General features: G+C 44.9%; 1 protein-coding gene across 6 annotated transcripts in view; it reads right to left on the bottom strand.

Annotated features, from left to right (window-relative positions):
* Positions 1-20382, bottom strand: part of RFX2 (regulatory factor X2) — a 64626-nt gene that overhangs the window by 27180 nt on the left and 17064 nt on the right. For 4 of the 6 annotated variants that reach the window (XM_017836429.1, XM_017836433.1, XM_017836434.1 and 1 more), the window contains exons 2-3: positions 3197-3309; positions 30-119 (exon numbers count right to left, since the gene is read on the bottom strand). In XM_017836429.1, coding sequence (XP_017691918.1) covers positions 30-119; positions 3197-3301 — 195 coding nt within the window. In that variant the 5' untranslated portion in view covers positions 3302-3309. Of the gene's footprint in view, positions 1-29; positions 120-3196; positions 3310-19190; positions 19238-20382 lie in introns of all 6 variants that reach the window. The other 2 variants (XM_017836432.1, XM_017836430.1) reach the window with 2 other exon arrangements.

The raw sequence follows: 20382 nt of genomic DNA, 5'->3' as shown, positions 1-20382 counted from the left end.
GTCCCACCCTAGATATATTTATTTATTACCTGTTGTGGAACTTGCTGGACTCTGGGAACAGATATTTGCTGCATCTGTGCTCCTTTGGGAGCAGAGCCCGTTGCTTGGACCAAAACTCTCTGGAAAAGAAGATACAGGAACAGACACTTACTTTCAGTCCATAACACAGGTGAGTCAGGTGTTCTCTTCCAAAGTTTCATGGACAACTGCTACACCAGCTGCAGTGGCACTTCTTACTGTCCCTGTGGTCTCCACCCTCCCAGGGTAACACCAGCCTGAACTTAGGCAAGGCTGGATCCACAATTTCTGACATGAATCATCTTTAAATCTCCACAAAAGGACATAACAGCCAACAGCTGGGTGATGAGAGGAGCTCAAATGAGGTTCAGTAGCAGCTAAACAAGAACTACTTCTCACACATCCACATTCTCCTCCTCAGGCTGCAAAGTTTCTTCTCTTACAGTTGCTAAACCTGCAACCTCTCCAACGTGCCACAGCCCTTTTGGTTTCTTCCAAAATCTCAGGTGATTCTGCATCTCCCTTCAGAGAGAGCTTTGTTCTGCCTTGTGATGGTCACTGTCCTCTGCCTCTGCTCTGTCACCTCCATCATCCCCCTGCTCAGTGTGTCACCCTGCACACTCAGTTTGAGGTTGTCGCATATCTCAGGGTGCTCAACAAAACAAACAAGGGGATGTGGTAAGATGGAAAGAAATGATTCAGTGAGGCCCGTGGGAACAGAGCCAAGTGTCTGTATGGGCTTTTAAAGCTTCTCCAAGGAGATACGTCCTCTGTGGCTTGAGGTTTTAGAAATACCCAGGAGAACAGAGAGCTGCAAAACAATCCCACATGATTCCTAGAAGCCACTTTGACAATTACTGGCTGCCTTATACGTATATCTTCATGATTTTTAGCTCTCTGACACCCTCAAACATGCCTTTGTAACAACCAGAAATGCTATTCTAGCAGAATTACAAGAATATGATAATTTCCCAGATTTCCACTCCCCAGCAAGTCTGGATACACTGGAGATCCTGCAGTACAAGCTTGCAGTAAGGACACTGTTGTCAGCCACCACTCTGTCCATTTTCTCTCCAAAAGAGGCTCTAAGCAGTGCAGGATCAGGAAGGACATCATAAGCTCTTTTTGAAGTCAGGCCTTGGCAGTGCCACTTACACCAAAGTCCCAGTAAGATCCATTCCTTTCTCCTACTTTTTACCCATTCTCTGGCATTGCTTGTATCAAAGGACACATCTGTGGCACAGCTGCCCAGCTCACTCCTTGTGTCCTTCCTCACTGCCTGTCTGGTTGCTCCTACTTCCTTCCCACCAAAATAACGGATCATCCCAACCTGTAAGATGAGACCATCCTGCTCAAACAGCCTCCGCTCACACTGGAAGGTGGACCAGTGATCAACCACCCCAAAGGCTTCAGCCTCACACCACTCATGCTGCCAGCAGTTCATTCCCAGTGGTTTCCTTGTCTTGCTGGTGAGAAGGGAAGGCTCTGGATGCTCCTCCTCTTCACCAGCCTTCCACAATCCTCTGGGTGTTCCTTAATCCATGGAGTTTCACTCAATGTGCCATGTCCTGGTGACATTTCATAATTTCACAATCCAAAGCCAATGGGTTTTCTGACCATGTTGTCACAGTCAAATTCCCACTAATGATCCCTGGGACACCTGACACTGTTGATCAGTGATATCCACATCATTGCAGTACAAACAAGGAATGTTCCCCAGGAGAAATGGAAGTTGGGAAGGCTGGGAGATGACAGCAAGGCCCCGAATCACTCGATGTGAACGTCCACGGCTCCCAGTGAATTGAATGTTCCTACTAATTCACAACTTTTAATTGTTCCTTTTCATGAGCATCCATCCAATGGCAACCGCTTCTGCTCACTTGGGAGTTGGAGAAGGACGTAGCAAAGTTACGCCCACTCATCCTCTCATCCCTCCAGCTTCCTGAGTCAGAAGCTTCTTTTGATAGTTCCCCAAAAGGCATAAAAAGGAACCAGTCTGACTTAACCCTTCCTGTTTTGCACTGAGTTGTTTCCATCCATCTGTTGAAGCCACCACTTGTCTCCTATTGGACCTCCCAAGTGCACCATATTCATGTATATGAATAATTAACCCTCCCTCCTCCATTTAAAATGTCAGGATCTGCCAACCAAAGGAAGAGACCACGGAACCATGGAATCATAGAATGGTTTGGGTTGGAAGGGACCTCAAAGATCATCCCATTCCACCCTCTGCCATGAGCAGGAAAACCTTCCACTAGCCCAGGTTGCTCCAAGCTCTGTCCAACCTGGCCTTGGACACTTCCAGAGATGGGGCAGCAACAGCTGCTCTGGGCAACCTGTGCCAGGGCCTCCCCACCCTCACAGGGAAGAATTTCTTTCCAATCTCCCATCTATCCCTGCCCTCTGGCAGTGGGAAGCCATTCCCCCTTGTCTTGTCCCTCCATCCCTTGTCCCAAGTCCCTCTCCAGCTCTCCTGGAGCCCCTTTAGGCCCTGGAAGGGGCTCTAAGGTCTCCCTGAAGCCTTCCCCAGGTGAACACCCCAGCTCTCCCAGCCTGGCTCCATGGCAGAGGTGCTCCAGACCTTGGATCATCTCCATGGCCTCTCTGGACCCACTCCCACATCTTTCTTCTGCTGAGGGCCCCAGAGCTGGACACAGCAATACAGGTGGGGTCTCATGATGGCAGAGAGGAAGGGGAGAATCCCCTCCCTGACCTCTGGCCACTCCTCTGTGGATGCAAACATCTCCTTGGATGCAGGATGTGGCTCCTCCCCCCTCTCCCTGCATTAGCTCTCCCCTCATCCCTTCTCCATGACCTCAGCGCTTCGCTTGCAGCGATGCCTTTAAGGGCTATTCCATCTTCTCCTGCTTTTATTGACACACCAAACAACAACAGGATATTAATCTGAAGCAAACACTGAGCTGGTATGAAAGTAACTTCCTTGGGCAGCTAAATTAAAACCTAACCCCCAGATTTCAAAGCTTGCAGATTGATTGGTAGGGCTAAAACACATGAGGTATCGACGGCCTTTATCAACACAAACTCCAGCAACAGGTTTGCTCAATGAGCTGATTAAAAATCCTCTCTCCACCATAAAAATCCCTGGATTAAAATACATCAGCCAGCAAAACAGGGCCCTTCTCCATGGAAACAGCATTCCCAGCTGAGGATACCTTACCTGCTGAGAAGCTGGCACTGGCTGCACCACCGGAGCCTGGGCTGAGGCCGAAGGGTGAAGCGCCATGGAAGCTGCTGAGTCTGATCCACCCTCTGAACTCTGCATGCTCACTGCTGGGAGAGCACAGGGACATCAGGCAAGCAAGGAGAGCACAGCCCCACACCAGCAACTGCCCCAAGGGGCAAAATCCCAGTGGAAGATCCAGGGGAAGCACTGGGAAGGAAGGAAGGAAGGCAGCTGCCATCCTACACACAGGCCTCTCTTTAGGCTTGGAGCTAATTTTAATGCAGTATTATATTAAGAAAAAAAGAAAGTTGCACAATTGTTTCACAGAAAGGAGAGGGAAGGAACAGAAAATGCATTTCTATATATAACTGAAAAGTGGCACTGGAAAATTATTGTGTCACGGTGAGGATCACACAAGATCTGGGGGAGTAAGAGCTTATTTTAAAAATAATTTGTTCTTCCCCCATTTTATCACATTTAACTACTGCAAAAAACATTTTAATCCAATCTAAATCCGTGCCTGGAGCTTAGCAAAGGCTTTCTTTGGGAAGTGGGGTGGTCAGCTTGTGTTTATAATCACAATGAGCGATCAAACATGAAGAGCAGAAAAACAAGGATTCAGCATCATTTTAAACCTCCAAAGAAACATCACCACTCTCCACCCTCACCCCCAAATCCCACCAGCCTCATAAGGTCCCAAAAAGCCACATCACCTCCCTCCACTCCCACAACACGACCCTACAGAGCTGGTGGTGCCCTTGGAATCTTCAAATCCCTGTGTCCTGGCACTGACCCACCTCACTCAGCCACCTTCGGAAGCATCCCAAGGGCCATGTGGGGATTCTCTAGGAATGGAGAGAGGGCAGGAGAGCAGGGCTGAGCCCCTCCATCCCCAGGGTCTCCTCTCTCCCTCACAGCACTGTCCCAGCCCGCTATGTCCATCCCCTGCAGGACATGGGATGTTGTGATGGGGCTTCCCAGGAGCACAAAATATTTCTTTTTGGGGAGGGGGAGCCTTTTTTCCTCAGCTTCTCATGAAAGTTCCTGTTTTAAAAACCGTTTTAGAAGGATTTCTGCTGTCACTTCAAAACCAAAAGATTAAAACCATCCAGATTTTGGGCAGTGTCATTTCTCCTTTCGTGGTCTTGCTGATGAGTGAAACGCAGCCTCCAAATAATGTTATGAAATCCTTTTTTTATTTCCATTATCCATCCAATATTTAAACTTTTCCCTCAACTTTCTGCAAGTTAAGAGGGTTTCTGAAAAAAATGAGGTCACTGGCTCCTGATTATTTGTGTTAAGAAGAAATACAAGAGGGATGTGAAGTTACAGAAGTTACCTGTTTATTGCTTCAGCCACTGAAAAAAAAAGCCAAATATTGAGATTCTTCACAAAACAGGTTTTTAAGGTTTTTTCCAGCCAGTGCTGACCCCACACTCCCATTATCAAATCACAATTACTCTCCCAATTTCCCCAAAACCCACAGCTCCCAAGTAATTTTCTCTTTTCCCATCATCTTTCTTCCAGCCAGGAGAAAGAGGAGATACAGAACCCCCACAGCCACAGCTACCAGATTAATGGAACAAAGCAGAAACAAGGGAAATTTAATTAATATTTATCCCCACCCATGTCCCTCAAGAGTCCTGCACAGCCCCATCTCTGCAGCTCCACTATGCAAAGGTAGCAACTGCTTCTCCCATCACTGCCTCTGGTTTTTAGCCAAAACCTCTCCATGAGAGGGGGTCACTTTTAGCAAACATACTCCCCTAACTTTTCCAAGAGTGTTTATTGTCTGTTCTTTGTGCCCAGGGCTCTGGTTTGTAGCTTTCCAGGGGCTTTTGAGTGGAAAAATAAAGCATGGTGAGGTTACAGAGGAAAGGTGGGTAAGCTGATAAAGATATTTTAATGATCTATTGAGAATGGCTCTGGCAGGGTCAGCTCTTGGCATTGCAGGTCTACAAAAGGTCTCCTTTTAAGTGTAGTTATAATAAGAAAAGACAAAAAGAGATGGAGAAGTTGGACTTGATGATCCTGCTGGGTCAGGATATTCCATGATTCCATGATTCTAAGACATGCTGTCTCCAAATTACCAACAACTCATCTTCACTGATCCATTTTGTCCTCTGCTTTCCCTCAGTGACCAAAAGGGAGCAGAGAGAGGTGGGCAGGGTGGAAGGCGAAATGTCTGCTTTCAAAACAAATCCTCAGTGTGATTTTCAGCTTTGTCCCCAAAGGCGGGCTCTGGTAGTGATGACAACCCTGCCTGACACAAGGACCTCGACGAAATCTGCAGCTGGCACTGCCAGACAAGGTAGAGAAATCCTGGATTGCCAAGGCACATAGGACTTGTTATTATTTTGTTTATCAGTGAAACATCCTGGATAAAGAATCATTCATTTCTCATTAAAGCCATCCTGTGCTTCCTGAGAATTGGAATCAGATCCACGTGTGCCATCTGCTAACACTAATTTGTGCTGATGAAAAGCTGACACACAGAATTTCTGTGCTCCAGAAACCATCCCAAGGTGCTACAAAGCTTTGCTGATGTCCTGGGAGCATGGCTACCAAGTGAGCCAAGGCTCCAGAGGGGGGATAAGGCATCAGCTTTCAATGAAAAGGGGAAATGGAGAATCCAAAGTCTTGCTCTTTCACCGAAACCCAGAATGGTTTGGGTTGGAAAAGACATAAGGCTCATCTCGTTCCATGCCCTGCCATGGGCAGGGACACCTTCCACTAGACCAGGTGTGTCTAATCCCTGTCCAACCTGGCCTTGGATACTTCCAGGGATGGGGCAGTTCCTCTCTCCAGGGTAGGGAGCACCCCTGGAGCTCCTTCACTAACATGGGCTGCCCAAGCACGACCTCTTTGGCAGTTCTGCCACATCCCTAAAGAAAATGCCTAGGAAAGGACTCCCTGCTCTCCTTCCATCCCATTTTTCACCTCCCACAGGGGATGAAATTTTATAGTGTCCTTGATCATCCTCTCCTAGCAGAGACTCAGTCGCTCAAAAGTGAGACTTGCTTCCCAAAGATCTGTGGTTTGCTCCTTCCCCTTAGATCTGGTCTGAGAATAGAAGTTCATCCCAGCTAGTTGCTTCCCACTCCTGGCTGGGGTGAATACTGTAGTTCTCCCACAGAAGTGACTAAGAGAAGCCATCAAAAGGTGTCTCCTGGCCTCTGACAGCCTGTGACAACCTGTGACAGCCTGACAGCTTGGCAGCCCCAGGACTGGGGAGTTTGCACAAAATGAGGAGCTAATTAATAGTCAACAAAGCTGCAGGTGGGTCACAGAGTGGATCAGCAGCATCCACAGTTGACTTTCTCAGCTCCAGGGCTCCTTTGGGGGTTAAGAAGAGCCAAAAAAGTTAGTTATTGTGCCAGAGGAATGAGCAGACAGGACCTGACCATGCATAAGGAATAAAATCATTGTGAGAATCAGAATGGTTTGGGTTGGAAGGGACCTGAAAGACCAATTAGTTCCAAGCCCCTGCCATGGACAGGGACACCTTCCACTAGCCCAGGTTGCTCCAAGCCCCATCCAGCCTGGCCTTGGACACTTGCAGGGATGGGGCAGTCACAGCTTCTCTGGGCAACCTGTGCCAGGGCCTCACCACCCTCACAGACAAGAATTTGTTCCTAATTTCTAATCTAAATCCACCTTCCTTCAATTTAAAGCCATTTCTCCTTGTCCTGTCATTGCATAGCCTTGTAAAAAGTCCCTCCCCAGCCTTGTAGGCCCCCTTTGGACACTGAAAGGCTGCTATAAGGTCTCCTTACAGAGCCTGACTCAACACATTAGCGTTTCAGGGAGAGTTTCAAACTCTGGTTGCTCAACAGGGCCGGTGATGTCACGTGCAGCATCACTCTGGAAGGCATTGCAGACATCTCAATTCCAGGTTGCATCATCACTGAATGAATCAGGCAGATAACAAGGCTGCTGCCTCTGGAAACCTTCTGTTTACACACAGCTATCTCTGTATCCAGGCAAACAGAGAGGACAGGAAAGGAAATTCTGAAAAAAACCCTAATAACTTCTGGGTGCTATTTCTGGTCCTGCCACCAGCTCGCTCTGTGACCTTGAGTAGGATGTTTCCCCTTCCCTGTGCTTTGATTTTCCCACTCCTAAAAAAGCCACAGTAAAAAAGCCTTACCCAAGGCAAGGTATTTTTCAAGCACTGGTCTCCCAGGGCTGTCAAAGCCTGAATGCCTTTTAGGAAGACAAGTAGTACCAGTACAAGCCTTGAGGGCTTATAAAGAACTTGGGTTGTCACCGTTTCATTCATAAGACACTGTTGCCTCCACGTAAAATGGCCCTGCCTTTGTTAATCTCTCCTGCCCAAAGCGGCTCCAAAATGCTGGGGAAACAGAGATAAGAGGAGCATCTCAAAATATCTTCTACACTCAAATTTGAAGAGAGAGGGGGAAGAAAAGGAGGGGGCAGCAGGAGGATCTCACAGGGTGACTCCAGCTGAGAAGGGGATGGAGCAGCATCCTCTGCTTCAGGTCCCCAAAAGAGTTTGGAGAAGGAGAGGGGTGATGCCAGACCCCCACAATGGGAAAGGTGTCCCTGGGTGCTCCCTCAGTGCTGCAGCTTCCAGGCTCTGAAATCCAGGAGATGTGGAGGAACCACAAGTACTTTTCCATAGAATGTTTTAATATAAAATCTTGGCTCCTGAACACTCAAACAAAAATGTTTGGGAACTGAACATGGAGACCTCCTGCTGGTGATCTGAGCCAGAGCAGGGTGCCTGCCCAGGGAAATATGTGGTTTATTTGTCTTTGGTGCTCTAGTCCTGACTGTGTGGGACATGTAGCATCAGAACTCATCCATCCCAGGGCTTTCCATGACTCCAAATAAAAAGGGATTTAAGTCCCTGTCTTCCTCAGGCCCAGGGTCGCTTCTGCTGTAATTGTGCCCAAACTACTTCAGAAGAAAAAGTCACTGTTCAATTTATTTTTGATTTTTAAGATCCGGTCACATAAATCAGGGATAGGACTGACAGTCATGGCTCTCACAGGGTATTTAGGTCTTGTATTTATATGTCTTTAATTCCTGAAGGTGTAAATGTAAAACACATCAGCTGCTCTATACCAGCAACCAATCGATGTCTTTTTTTAATCCAGAATAATCATGGAATCACAGGACAGTTTGGGTTGGAAGGGACCTTAAAGCCCATCCAGTTCTACCCCCTGCCATAGGCGGGGACACCTTCCACTAGCCCAGGTTGCTCCAACCTGGCCTTGGACATTTCCAGAGATGGGGCAGCCACAGCTTCTCTGGGCAACCTGTGCCAGGGCTTCCCCACCCTCCCAGCCAAGAACTCCTTCCCAATCTATCCCTGCCCTCTGGCAGTGGGAAGCCATTCCTCCTTGTCCTGTCCCTCCATCCCTTGTCCAAAGTCTTTGCCCAGCTCTCCTGGAGCCCCTTTAGGCACCTTATCCTACATTTTTAGTGCTGCTTTCAAAGCATTACAATTGTTGCTGCTTCATTGACTCAGTTGCTCATTTGAAGACAAAAGAGATCGTGAACTATTTTATTTAATTTGCTTTCCAAAGCTTGCTTGGTCACCCTTTGATCCTATTTAAACTTTCCAAATTCCTTTATTATATCCTTTTTTTTATTTCTGGCAAAACTTCTGAACTAGAATATAATACTGGGACACAAATGAGGGAAAGAAAAACATAAGAACAGTTGATTATTTGACCTTGGCGGGTGTCATTACCTGTTTGGGTAAGAAACCAACTGCCTCTCCCCTTGCCATTCATAAATAGGATTAACAACTTCTTCTCAAAGGGGATTTAATTGTGGGGCATAAAAATTCGACAGGAAAACAACAGCCCTGAAGTCCAGGAAATGGTAAATCAGATTTTTGATGCCTGAAGGATGTATTTATAGAATCACAGAATCAAAGAAAGTCCTTTGAGATCATCGAGTCCAACCATAAACACTGCCCAGTCCATCTGAAACCTTATTTCAAATTAAGTTATAAAGGTGGGAAAGTTTTATTTTTTCCAGGTGAAGCTGCTATAATGCTGCTTGTCCTTTTATCTCTGATGGCAGGTGCTCCTCAAACAGGGAGCAAATGCCAACTGCATTGGCTCTCCAGGGAAAACGAGGTATCCTGAATTTTTAATCATCACCTGCACAGGTTGGCAGACACATCCCATAGTGTGAATTGAGGATAAATCTGCAGTAGAATATCTACAGTCATGGGACAGAGACAAGCTCAGTTACACCAAGATATATATATTATATGCATATATAATGTAAATACGCATATATAAAATTACATTTTATTAGCATTTATATTTACTATTTTTCTATAGACATACCTAGATTATTTAATAAACACTTTTCTATTTAATATATTATATATTTATATAATATATGTATATATTTTATATATCATATGCATATATAACACACACACATATATAAAATTACATTTTATTACCATTTATATTTATTTTTTCTATATGGATATATATACATTATTTTAAATATATATAAAAATACATTTTATTAGCATTTATATTTATTATTATTTTATACATAGATGCATCTACATTATTACTATTATATATAATATATACCTATGGAATTATATGTATATAATTTATATTTATATTTATCATGTATTACTATTTTATTTTTATATATAGCTATACCTACTACATATATATATATCAAGACATATATACTGGACTTAATGGTTTTAGAGGTCTTTTCCAACCTTCAAGAATTCTAGGATACAGCTAAAAATGTTGGATGCACCTGAACTGCAGGAAACCTGGAGCTTGATGTGATTGCTAATGGCATTTTATATAGGAAAATTCACCTTAAATTAAGACAGGAGGTAACCTTTGTTCATCTTTAATATTATCAGGAATTAATGGGATTTAGTACAGCCAAGAGCCGCAGCTGTGCACAGTTTGTGCTCCATGTTTTTGAATGGATTTGGGGCTGACCAGGGGGTGAAGCAAACAGGGAATAACACATGATCCCATTTCCATATGCAAGTCTATGATACAACTATGAATTTTTAATCAAAATCTCCCAGTATCTGGTATTTCACTGAAAATAATGTGAAGGTTGCAGTTTAATTAAAAAAAAAAAAAACAACAAACCTATTTCTCGTTCACAACACAACCATTTCTCGTTCACATTTTGATCCTACAAGGATCAAAACTCAAATCCAGGTCTTTCCTCATTTCTTGCTTGGTTTTGTGCATTTTTTGCATACTTTGAAAGGAAGGCTTACATTTAAAAATAGTTACTTGGTTACTGAAACTTTTATTCAGTTTTAGTTGGCTTGGGGCTTAGAAAAATAGGAAAAGCAGAACAGCAATAACTGAATTCAGAGGAAATCAAAATGCTTCTTAACCATCACTCGATGGGCTCTAAATGGTATTTTCTCCCCTGACTGTAGAAAAAGGAACCAGGGATTTTACATTTAATGGATTCACCATCAAAAATTCTCAATGCTCTCAAAACTGATTGAAAATAATAAAAGGAATGCAGAGAATGGCAGATTTTAACTTTCTTTTCTAGTAGATGCAACTATCCATCTACTTTATCCACCCCATTCTAGGTCACAGTTATTTTACTAAAGAAAACTTCCTTAAATATTTTCCATTTCATTCACCATTTTCGGCTTAGTCTCCCTTTAATAACTTGCCCTGAAAAGGCATTAGTTGTGTTTTAACCAGAGCACAGAAAGGAAGTGTTTGGTTCTTCGGAAGAAGGAACTGGTTTATTTGATGTGAATGAAAAGGGATCGAGTGATTTCTCCTGCCTTCCAGCAGAACTGAGGAGAATATTTACATTAAACCAAGCTTGGCTCCTGCCTCACACACATCCTTTATCCCTGCATGTCTCCAAAGCATGAGATCTCCAAGAAATAACAGAAATTCCAATCAGGAAAATAACTATTTTTTCCATAGCCCAAGAAACTCCAAAGCTGGAGGAGCAGGACATGGCTCCAATCCAAGACCAAGGGCTAAGTCTGCCCCCCATCATTGCATCCTCTTTGGAAAATCATGATTCCAGCTCATCCAGCTGCGAAATCAAAAGAAACTCTTTGCTTTGGGTGAGCCAAAGAGAATCTGCTCTATCAGCATTCCAAATTAGGAGTTATCTTTTCCTTCAGACCACACAGGGATGCTGCTCAAAGCACTTGGAAATCTGTTTGCTCAGCACCTGAACTTAATCCTTGTCCATGATGTTGTACAATTGACAATCAGGACACTACGACGGCTTGGGAGAGGTACAGCAATTCCTGGGATTTTAACTGCTCTAAAAGCCCTGGAAGATGAGCTGCCATTCTGGCATTTAGAGGGAGTCAGGAAGTATCATGGAATCATGAAATGGTTTGGGTTGGAAGGGACCTTAAAGCTCATCCATGAGCAGGGACACCTTCCACTAGCCCAGGTTGCTCCAAGCCCCATCCAACCTGGCTTTGGACACTTGCAGGGATGGGGCATCCACAGTTTCTCTGGGCAACCTGTGCCAGGGCCTCACCACCCTCACATGGCAGAATTTCTTCATATATCTGACCTAAATTTCCCCTCTTTGAGTTTGAACCTATTCCTCCTTGTTCTATCACTACAGTTCCTGTTGGAGAGTCTGTCTCTGGCTTCCTTGTAGGCCCTTCAGATACTGGAAGGATATCAGAGCAGGCTAAGACCAGAGTCTTGGCTTATCAAAACCTTGACCTCTGCACCAAAGCCCACATCCCATGGCATGAACACCCACAGCCAGGTCACACTGACCCACCTCCCACAGTTTGGGACACCACCAGCAGCACCAGACCTCATGTGCTGTCACATCCGAAGGGATGGAGAAGCATCCACCTTCCACAACCACCCCCTCCCCTTCCAGCAGAGGGTGGGGAGAGGTCTGGGCCATCTCTGTGCTCTCAGCAACGTGCCCTTGTTCCTTCACAAGCTTGTCCAGTCCAACAGGAGCTGGCACTTGAACTGGCTCATCCAGAGTGTCCTGAACCATGTCACAGTCTTTAGCCTTTCCATGAGGGGCGTAAGTGGAGGGGATGAAAGGGGGAGAAGGAAACATCACAAGGAACTTGAAAATAAGCTTTCTGGAGAGACTACTTATTACACTGCTTCAAAATTTTATAAACAAAAGAAGGCACCAGAGCCTTCCACTGATTAGGTTAAATTAATTTAAACCAGAAGCAAATACTGCTTGTCTACAAGCTTCAGTTACCTGGAAACACAGATAAACCCAAAACACACTTTTCAAGGGCAGTATAGTTGAGGTGGTTCTTTTTCAGAAACTTGGTCCTCATGGAAAAATACAAAATTGGAAATGGCTTTTATTAGCAAGTTAATAATATACTGAAATACAAATATGCACTCAGTCCTTAATTAGATTTCATAGAATTAAGTCAAATTATATATATATATGCATATATATATACACACACACACAAGTGTTGTGTAACAGCTGTTCACTAATCTCTGCTGTTTCTTTAAAAGTAACTTTCAGGACAGAAAAGAGGGAGGAATTTAATGTTATTTGGAGTTTCCTTAAGAGACTTAAGAGACTGAAGAGCAAAAGCTGTGATGGTTTAGGGTTGCTAGGAGCAGCCTGTGGCCAAATCCCACATGCAGGGATCCCAGACCCGAGCAGGGGCAAAGTACCAATGTGAACATCCCTCATACACAAAAATCTGTCCTGTTTTCTTTTGGGTTAATAACAGGAACACCCTCCAAGTGTCAAAAGCCAGGACTGGATTCCCTTCAGATCTGAATGTGTCCCTCCCAGTGCTCTGAAATGCAGGGACCAGAATACAGCCTGTTCCTGCCCTGCTGGACTTCACCCTCAGGACCCAGCAAAGAATCATGGAGTATAGAATATCCTGAGTTGGAAGGGACCCCCAAGGTCCATCCAGTCCAACCCCTGGCCCTGCCCAGGACACCCCAACAATCCCACCCTGTCTCTCAGAGCGTTGTCCAAACGCTCCTGGAGCTCTGGCAGCCTTGGAGCCGTGCCCACTGCCCTGGGGAGCCTGGGCAGTGCCCCAGCACCCTGTGGGGGAAGAACCTTTCCCTGAGATCCATCCCAACCCCCCTGGCACAGCTCCAGCCATTCCCTTGGGCTCTAACAGACTCACTTTTTAAAAAAGTCCAGCAGCTTCCAGATTTTTAGCCCAGCACAATCCAGTCAAGAAGAGCTCAAAACTCCTTATTTCTTTCCGATTAACTGCCTAAACCTTGACTTGAGGAAAGTTTTTCTGCAGTGATGGCGAATAATGTCACCCAAGAAACAATATCTTGGTATCTGCTGAGCAGTGAGGAATCTTTCAGGGCTGGAAGAAGGAATTAAGCCACACTCCAGTGTATTCCACGTCTAAGCCCTTCAGATACCAACTGTAATATACATATTGGTGCTACCTGGCAAAAACAAGCACAAGTTCTGGGCTCAAATCAATAATTTCCCCATAATTTTAATAGGTGCACTGTAGGAGCTTCCCAAAGTTGTGATTGAATAGGGGTTTGGGTTGGAAGGGACCTCAAAGCCTATTCAGTCCCCTAAAGTTTCCTTTGACAACCAAACCAGAACATCAGATTCCTTCCCTTCAGTCTGTAGCCCTCCATGTTCCAGGACTACTTCAGGTACCTGGGTACAGCTAATCCTCCTCCCACTGAATTGGGCTCATTTTGGAATAAGGAACTGCAAACTTTGGTCCTGGTTTTTATAGCTTGTCCAGTGGCAGAGAACTATGGAATATGTCACTTATTTCAAATCAATTCCAAGAGGTCAGCTCAGCTTAACTTAGACCTGTAGTTCATCAGCCCTCACTTTTCACTTGTTTAGACAAGACAATCCCTCCAATGGTCTTAAGCCCAACCAGCCTTTGGATGATTTCAGTATGAAGGAGATTTGCTCCAGTATTCCATGGGGATGTGGGATGGCAGCAGCAGCTGTTTCCAGCAAACAGAGAAGGAACCTCTGCCAACATAGCCCAGTATGTTGCTGTTTATTTATCCAGCACCATTCACAAGCACTGTGGTGCTTCACAGAGTTGAGCAGAACAAGCCACAAACATAAACTGTGGTCGTTCAGAGAAGAGACAACAAGAGACCTGGAGAGGGCCTTCGGACAAGGGCCTGGAGGGCCAGGACAAGGGGGAATGGCTTCCCACTGCCAGAGGGCAGGGAGAGATGGAATATTGGGAAGGAATTCTTGGCTGGGAGGGTAGGGAGGCCCTGGCACAGGTTGCCCAGAGAAGCTGTGGCTGCCCCATCCCTGGAAGTGTCCAAGGTCAGGCTGGATGGGGCTTGGAGCAGCCTGCGATAGTGGAAGGTGTCCCTGCAGGGGGTGGAACGAGATGAGCTTTAAGGTCCCTTCCCACCGAAACCATTCTGGGATTCTGGGATCTTCAATCACTCATCAGTCACAGCCTGACATGGGGGGTTCCAAAACTAAACTCACAGCAGTTCTTCAACTGTTCCATCACAATTGCCAGTGCAGGTTTCAACAAGTAATTGCTTCCTGACCAGTGAACTCCCACCAGTGAAGAGGGGAAAGGAGCTAGGTTTTTTCCCTGTGGAAATTTAAGGTTCATACAGCTGTTGGTGACTGGCACTGCAGACACCAGGACTAAACAAACCCCAAACAGAGGGTCTATCTAGAGACTATCTAGAACTATTCTACAGACACACAATTCTCCCTGGAAAGGCAAAGTAAGGGGAAGGCTGCTGAAGATGCCCTAGAAATGCAGTTTGGGAATATGTATTTGAATATTCTGCACTTGGAGAACGGCCCTGGTGGATGTTTTGGTGAGGACAAACTGTATTCTAGATGAATGGGAGAAGATAAAGGCTTGCAACAGCTGTGCACTGCTCCAATAAATCACAATCTCTCAAAAAAAAGAGAATTCACTGTTACAGAACTAGAATTACCCAAGTTATATCTTTTATCCAGGCAATAAATTCTTGTGGGCAGTGGTTTTGGTCTGGAGAACGAGTAGGTGGCTTTCTGACAGGTAGCTCACCCCACTGAACTTTCTGTCTTTGGCTGGAAGGGGGTTCTGATGACACCCAGAAACATTCTGATGACACTCAGAAACCACTTTATTTCCCCATCCCCACAGCAGGGAAGGCTCATTCAGTTTAAAAGCTCCTTCTCCAGCACTGTGTTGATGGATCAGGATCTTGTCTGAGGAGCTGAGTGGGCAGATTTACAGGATCACAGAATATGCTGAGCTGGAAGAGAATCCGAAGAAGGGCAATGAAGATGGTGAAGGGTCTGGAGGAGAAGCCATGTCAGGACACTGAGGGCACTTGGTGTGTTCAGCTGGACAAGAGGAGACTGAGGGGAGACCTCATTGCAGTTCCAGCTTCCTGGGCAGGAGCAGAGGAGGGGCAGGCCCTGAGCTCTGCTCTGGGGGGACCAGGGAGAGGACCCTAGGAAATGGCCTGGAGTTGTGTCAGGAGAGGTTTAGGTTGGATCTCAGGGAAAGGTTATTTCCCCAGAGGGTGGTTGGGCACTGAACGGGCTCCTCAGGGCAGTGGGCACAGCACCAAGGCTGCCAGAGCTCAAGGACAATGCTCTGAGGGACAGGGTGGGATTGCTGGGACATCCTGTGCAGGGCCCGGAGTTGGACTGAATGCTCCTTGGGGATCCCATCCCATTCAGCATATTCTGTGATCCTGTGACATGGGAGCCCAGCATGGATTGTGAAAGCTCCCTGAGACCCTAGGGAATGGCTGGAGCTGTGTCAGGGCAGGGTCAGGTTGGATCTCAGGAAAACATTCTTCCCCCAGAGGGTGCTCAGGCTCCCCAGGGCACTGGGCTCCCCCAGGCTCCCCAGGGCAGTGGGCACGGCCCCAAGGCTGCCAGAGCTCCAGGAGCTCTGAGGGACAGGGTGGGACTGTTGGGGTGTCCTGTGAAGGGCCAGGAGTTGGACTGATGATCCTTAGAGGTCCCTTCCAGCTCAGGATATTCTGTGATCCTGTGAAGAAGCATTTGGATGATCCTCTCAGGCACAGGGTGGGACTGTTGGGGTGTCCTGTGCAGGGCTAAGAGTTGAACTCAAATATAAATGAGGAGGGGCAGTGTCTTTGATCCTAATTCTGAGACTACTCTGAGGCGGTTCCTGCAGCAGGAGGACCCCGAATAGTACAGGAACAAACGTGAGTCCTTCCCAAACTCCGTGCAGGCGAGGAAAAGGCCAGTGCGGAGGATGTGGGGCCCAGGGTGTTTGGGAAGGATGTGGGGCCCAGGGTGTTTGGGGAGCAACAGGCGTTGCCAGGGGTGACGCGGTCCCCTCCCGTGGTCCCCTCCCGGGGCCGGGAGCGTTGCCGGGCGACACGGGAGCGCTTCCCAAACCAAACATCCCCATCCCGCTCCGCCGCCAGCGCTCACTAAATATGTCAGCGGGTATTTGGAGCGCCCGGGAGGAAGGACAAATAACGCCTTTGCCATGGGAACCGCGAGGGGGGGCCGCGGGCGCCGCCACTTTGTTTTGGGCTTATTTTATTTTATTTAATTGTTATTTCAGAATAAACGGATTAACAGGCTGGAGAGGGTTCTTCAAAGCAGATGCCCAGGAAAGAAATCTGTTGGTTTTTTTTTTAAATAGTATTACTTATTTTTAAAAATTATGTTTTTATTTAACATAATATTTAACATTTCTTTATTTTGTTTTCAATCATTATGTTTTTTAATTTAACATAATGTATAGCATTTATTTTTGCTTTAAATTATTATGGTTTTGTTTAATATAATACATAACATTTTAAAGAAATTGTTATGTTTCTTATTTAATGTAATATATAACTTTTAAAATTATTATGGATTTTATTTAACATAATATATAGCATTTATTTTTGTTTTAACTTATGTTTTTATTTAACATAATACTTAACATTTAATTTTGTTTTAAATTATTCTGTTTTTATCTAACATAATATTTAACATTTATTTATTTATTCTTTAAATTATTCTGGCTTTATTTAGCACAATAGATAACATTTATTTATTTTTGGTTTAAATTATTATGGGTTTTATTTTACTTTTAAATTATTTTTAAGTTATTTTTGTTTTTTAAAATAGTATTAATATTATTTGGGAGTCAGTAGTAACTCCTCACCATGCAGAGCCCTGTGGCCCTAAACACCAGAGGCACCCCTAAACACACAGAAGTGACTGAGCAAGTTCTCTCAACTTCTTCTTTTTTCCCCATCTATTTGTAGATCCCTACAAGTTTTCCAGCAGAATTTAGATCCCTTTAAAGCAGGATTTAGCTCACTTAAAACAGGTTTGCTCTTCTTGGTGGTGTCTCTGAGTCCAGGGAAAGTCAGCTTGGATGGGAAATGAGCTTTTGGGAGACCGTGTGTGTAGTTTTGGAGTGTCCTCTGATTTGATGGAGAAAAGGAATTAATAAAAAAGATGTTTTCTTCGGTTTCCACAAACATGGGAAGTTAATTTAAATTCTCTACATTAAAATTTGTGGCAATTAATCATAAGCAAAAATATACAAACACCCAGAGGATTTTAAGGCAGAGCTTAAAGAATAGGCTTTTGTTGGATAGTGGAAACATCATTGTCCTGGGTACAGTGGGAAGATCTGAAACATAAAAGCTCTGCTGGTGCTTGCTGATCATCACTGAGGCCGCATCCTGCTGTCACAGGTTCCCAGATTCAATAGGAGCAGATTTGGGGCAGAATTTGTCCCTCCAACTTTTAAATCTAAGCTTAGGCAGTGGCATCACATCACCTCGGCAGTGATTAATGCTAAAGCTTCTCACTTAAGTGGCTGATTTCCAGCTGTAGCTGCTTTCAGTGCTTCCTTTGGGGTTTCTCCAGGTGTTTTTCTCCTGATCACAGAATCACTAAGGCTGGAAAAGACCTCCAGGATCATCATTCCTTTGACAGAATGCACAGTCCTCCAGGGCACTGCACAAAACTGGAGTGAGGCTTCACTTCCCTGAGGTAAATCTCATAAAAAGCAGAAATCACTCATTCACTGGATGAAAAATAAAAGTCATAGCCTTCAATACTTTTAAAATAAGCTATTTCAAAATTTTGGGGTTTTTTTTAAGGATTTTTTTAAAACTATTTCTGACCCAGCCCTCAAAGTACTCCTTAGCTTTTTAGGATTTGACCGCATTTATCTCCCTCCAAGGGGGACTTTCCTGTATGAGAACAGAAAGCTCAGGAATATTTTGAAGGAGGTAAATGATCTTTTTCCTGAGATGTTCAGAGCAGCCACTTATGCAAGACAGGCTGGCACAGCTTGGCAACTTAAAAAGACAACTGAAATTAAAAAGTCAGAACTTGAAGAATCTCCCCAGCAAAGGGATAACAACCCTCCCCACCTTCAGCTGAGGTGACCCTGTAACATTTACGCTCAGTGCATGGAAAAGCCAACTCAAACCAACCTCATTCAACCCTTGGCCATCCTGCCCATGGCCTTGAGGTAAAATTCAGCATTGAAGCCTCCAAACTGTGTGAAATATGGTTAAAAGATGCTCTAACATGGCAATATTTAGCTAAGTAAAGGACTTTAGAGGAGAATTCTGGCCATGACAACAGAAGCAGCAGAGATGAACGTGACCAACCTCTTGATACCTCTGGTCTCACTCAAACACCAGCCTGTAAAACAAGCCAAAACTCCCTGTCTAGACTCCCTTGCTCCTTCCACCAAGATTCCCACAGGGATATCTTTGCTGGCACTGATTCAAGACCTATCAACTCCTTTCTGAGTGTAAAAGAGACCAGCTGCCCTCAAAGACCCACTACACTATTCCTTCTTAGGATGGGCAAATGAAGTCCAAGATTCTTCTCTCTTCATTCCCTTCTGCTAAGTGCCCTTCTTCCTGCTTTAATATGCTAATACCCCTCACTGGAATGAGGAAAACACATTAAAATTGAGAGCTCACACCTCTCAAGTGTGGATGGTAGTGGGGGTTTCAAAATTCCAGTTGCTGGAGTCCCATAACTCCCACAGGTTACTTACACAAGTAACTCCCACAAGTAAAAGGATTTCAAGCTTTCCAACTTCCACTGAAAAAAAAGTAAAAAGAACCCAGTATCAGAAAATCACCATTTAAACTGTCAGCCTTCCTTATTTTTATCTCCTAGTGGGCTTTAACCCAACCTTATACTTTGGGGAATTTCTAGTCCTGTGAGGGAGGGAGTTTATTTGCAATCATATAGCAGCCCAAACCCCTTTTTATCTTTTTTCCCCCAAAAGTTTCTTTCTACTTTTGCTTTCCAGAAGATAAAATGAACTTCTTGCAAGAACCAGAGCAATGTAAGGAGTGTTAAGTGTGACTGCAGGAGCTATTTCAGGTCTATACAGCATTTACTGCCTGTGCTAAGCATATATTGAAGAGGCCATGAAATGCTAATGATCTCCAGACTGCCAGAGATAGAGTCCTAAATAGAAGGAAAAACTTTCTTTGAGAATTTTTTTGGGGTTTTTTGCCTATTCCATCTCCAGAAACCACACAAAACTTTAACACCTCCCTTTGGCTGAAGCTTTCCAAGTTACACTTTGAAAAACCGAAAAGGAAAAACAGATGGGGGTGGGGGAGTGGATAAAGATGATCCACAGAGCTAAAATATCCATTAGTGGTAAATTCCACCACCTCCTCCCCCTCCCAAAAAAAAAAAAAAAAAAAAAAGGACTGCATGGGTCAGATTCCACCCGCAGACCAAGGAACCAGCTCCAACCACATTCACTCAGACCTTTTTATTCTCTTGCTTGTCTAAGTGGCTGCTAGGCAACCCCAGCAGCATCCTGCTCATATGCATTAAGTATTAACTATTATTTCATTCCTTCCCCCTTCCTACAAAAAGGCAGCAACCTCAATTCATAGCAGATCATTCTTTTCCCAAAAGGGAATGCTGGCTAAAGTAAGCTGGGAACACTCAAAGCCGTGGAAGGAAGGGGTAGATTATTCCCAGTTTAGCTCCAGGATGCTCAGGGTTTCCAGCACCCAGCATTAGCCATCTACGCCAAGGGCCCTCATTAGGGGATGAAAACTCATTTTTGGTACTCCAGGAGATGCAGCTGCTCCGAGCCAAGCTCTGGAGGGAATTATCTCAGTGCTTTTAGGAGCCTAAAATCCTGGTTTAAGTTTGGTGCTGCTCCTGCTGCATCCAGCCCTTGCGTCCCTTAGGAGGTGGTAATTCTCCTGTGGGAA

This window comes from Lepidothrix coronata, unplaced genomic scaffold (genome assembly GCF_001604755.1).
Source record: "Lepidothrix coronata isolate B3197 unplaced genomic scaffold, Lepidothrix_coronata-1.0 Scaffold277, whole genome shotgun sequence".
NCBI classification, from domain to species: Eukaryota; Metazoa; Chordata; class Aves; order Passeriformes; family Pipridae; genus Lepidothrix; species Lepidothrix coronata.
Note: the sequence above shows the minus strand (reverse complement) of the source record. Positions and strands in the feature narration are given on the sequence as shown.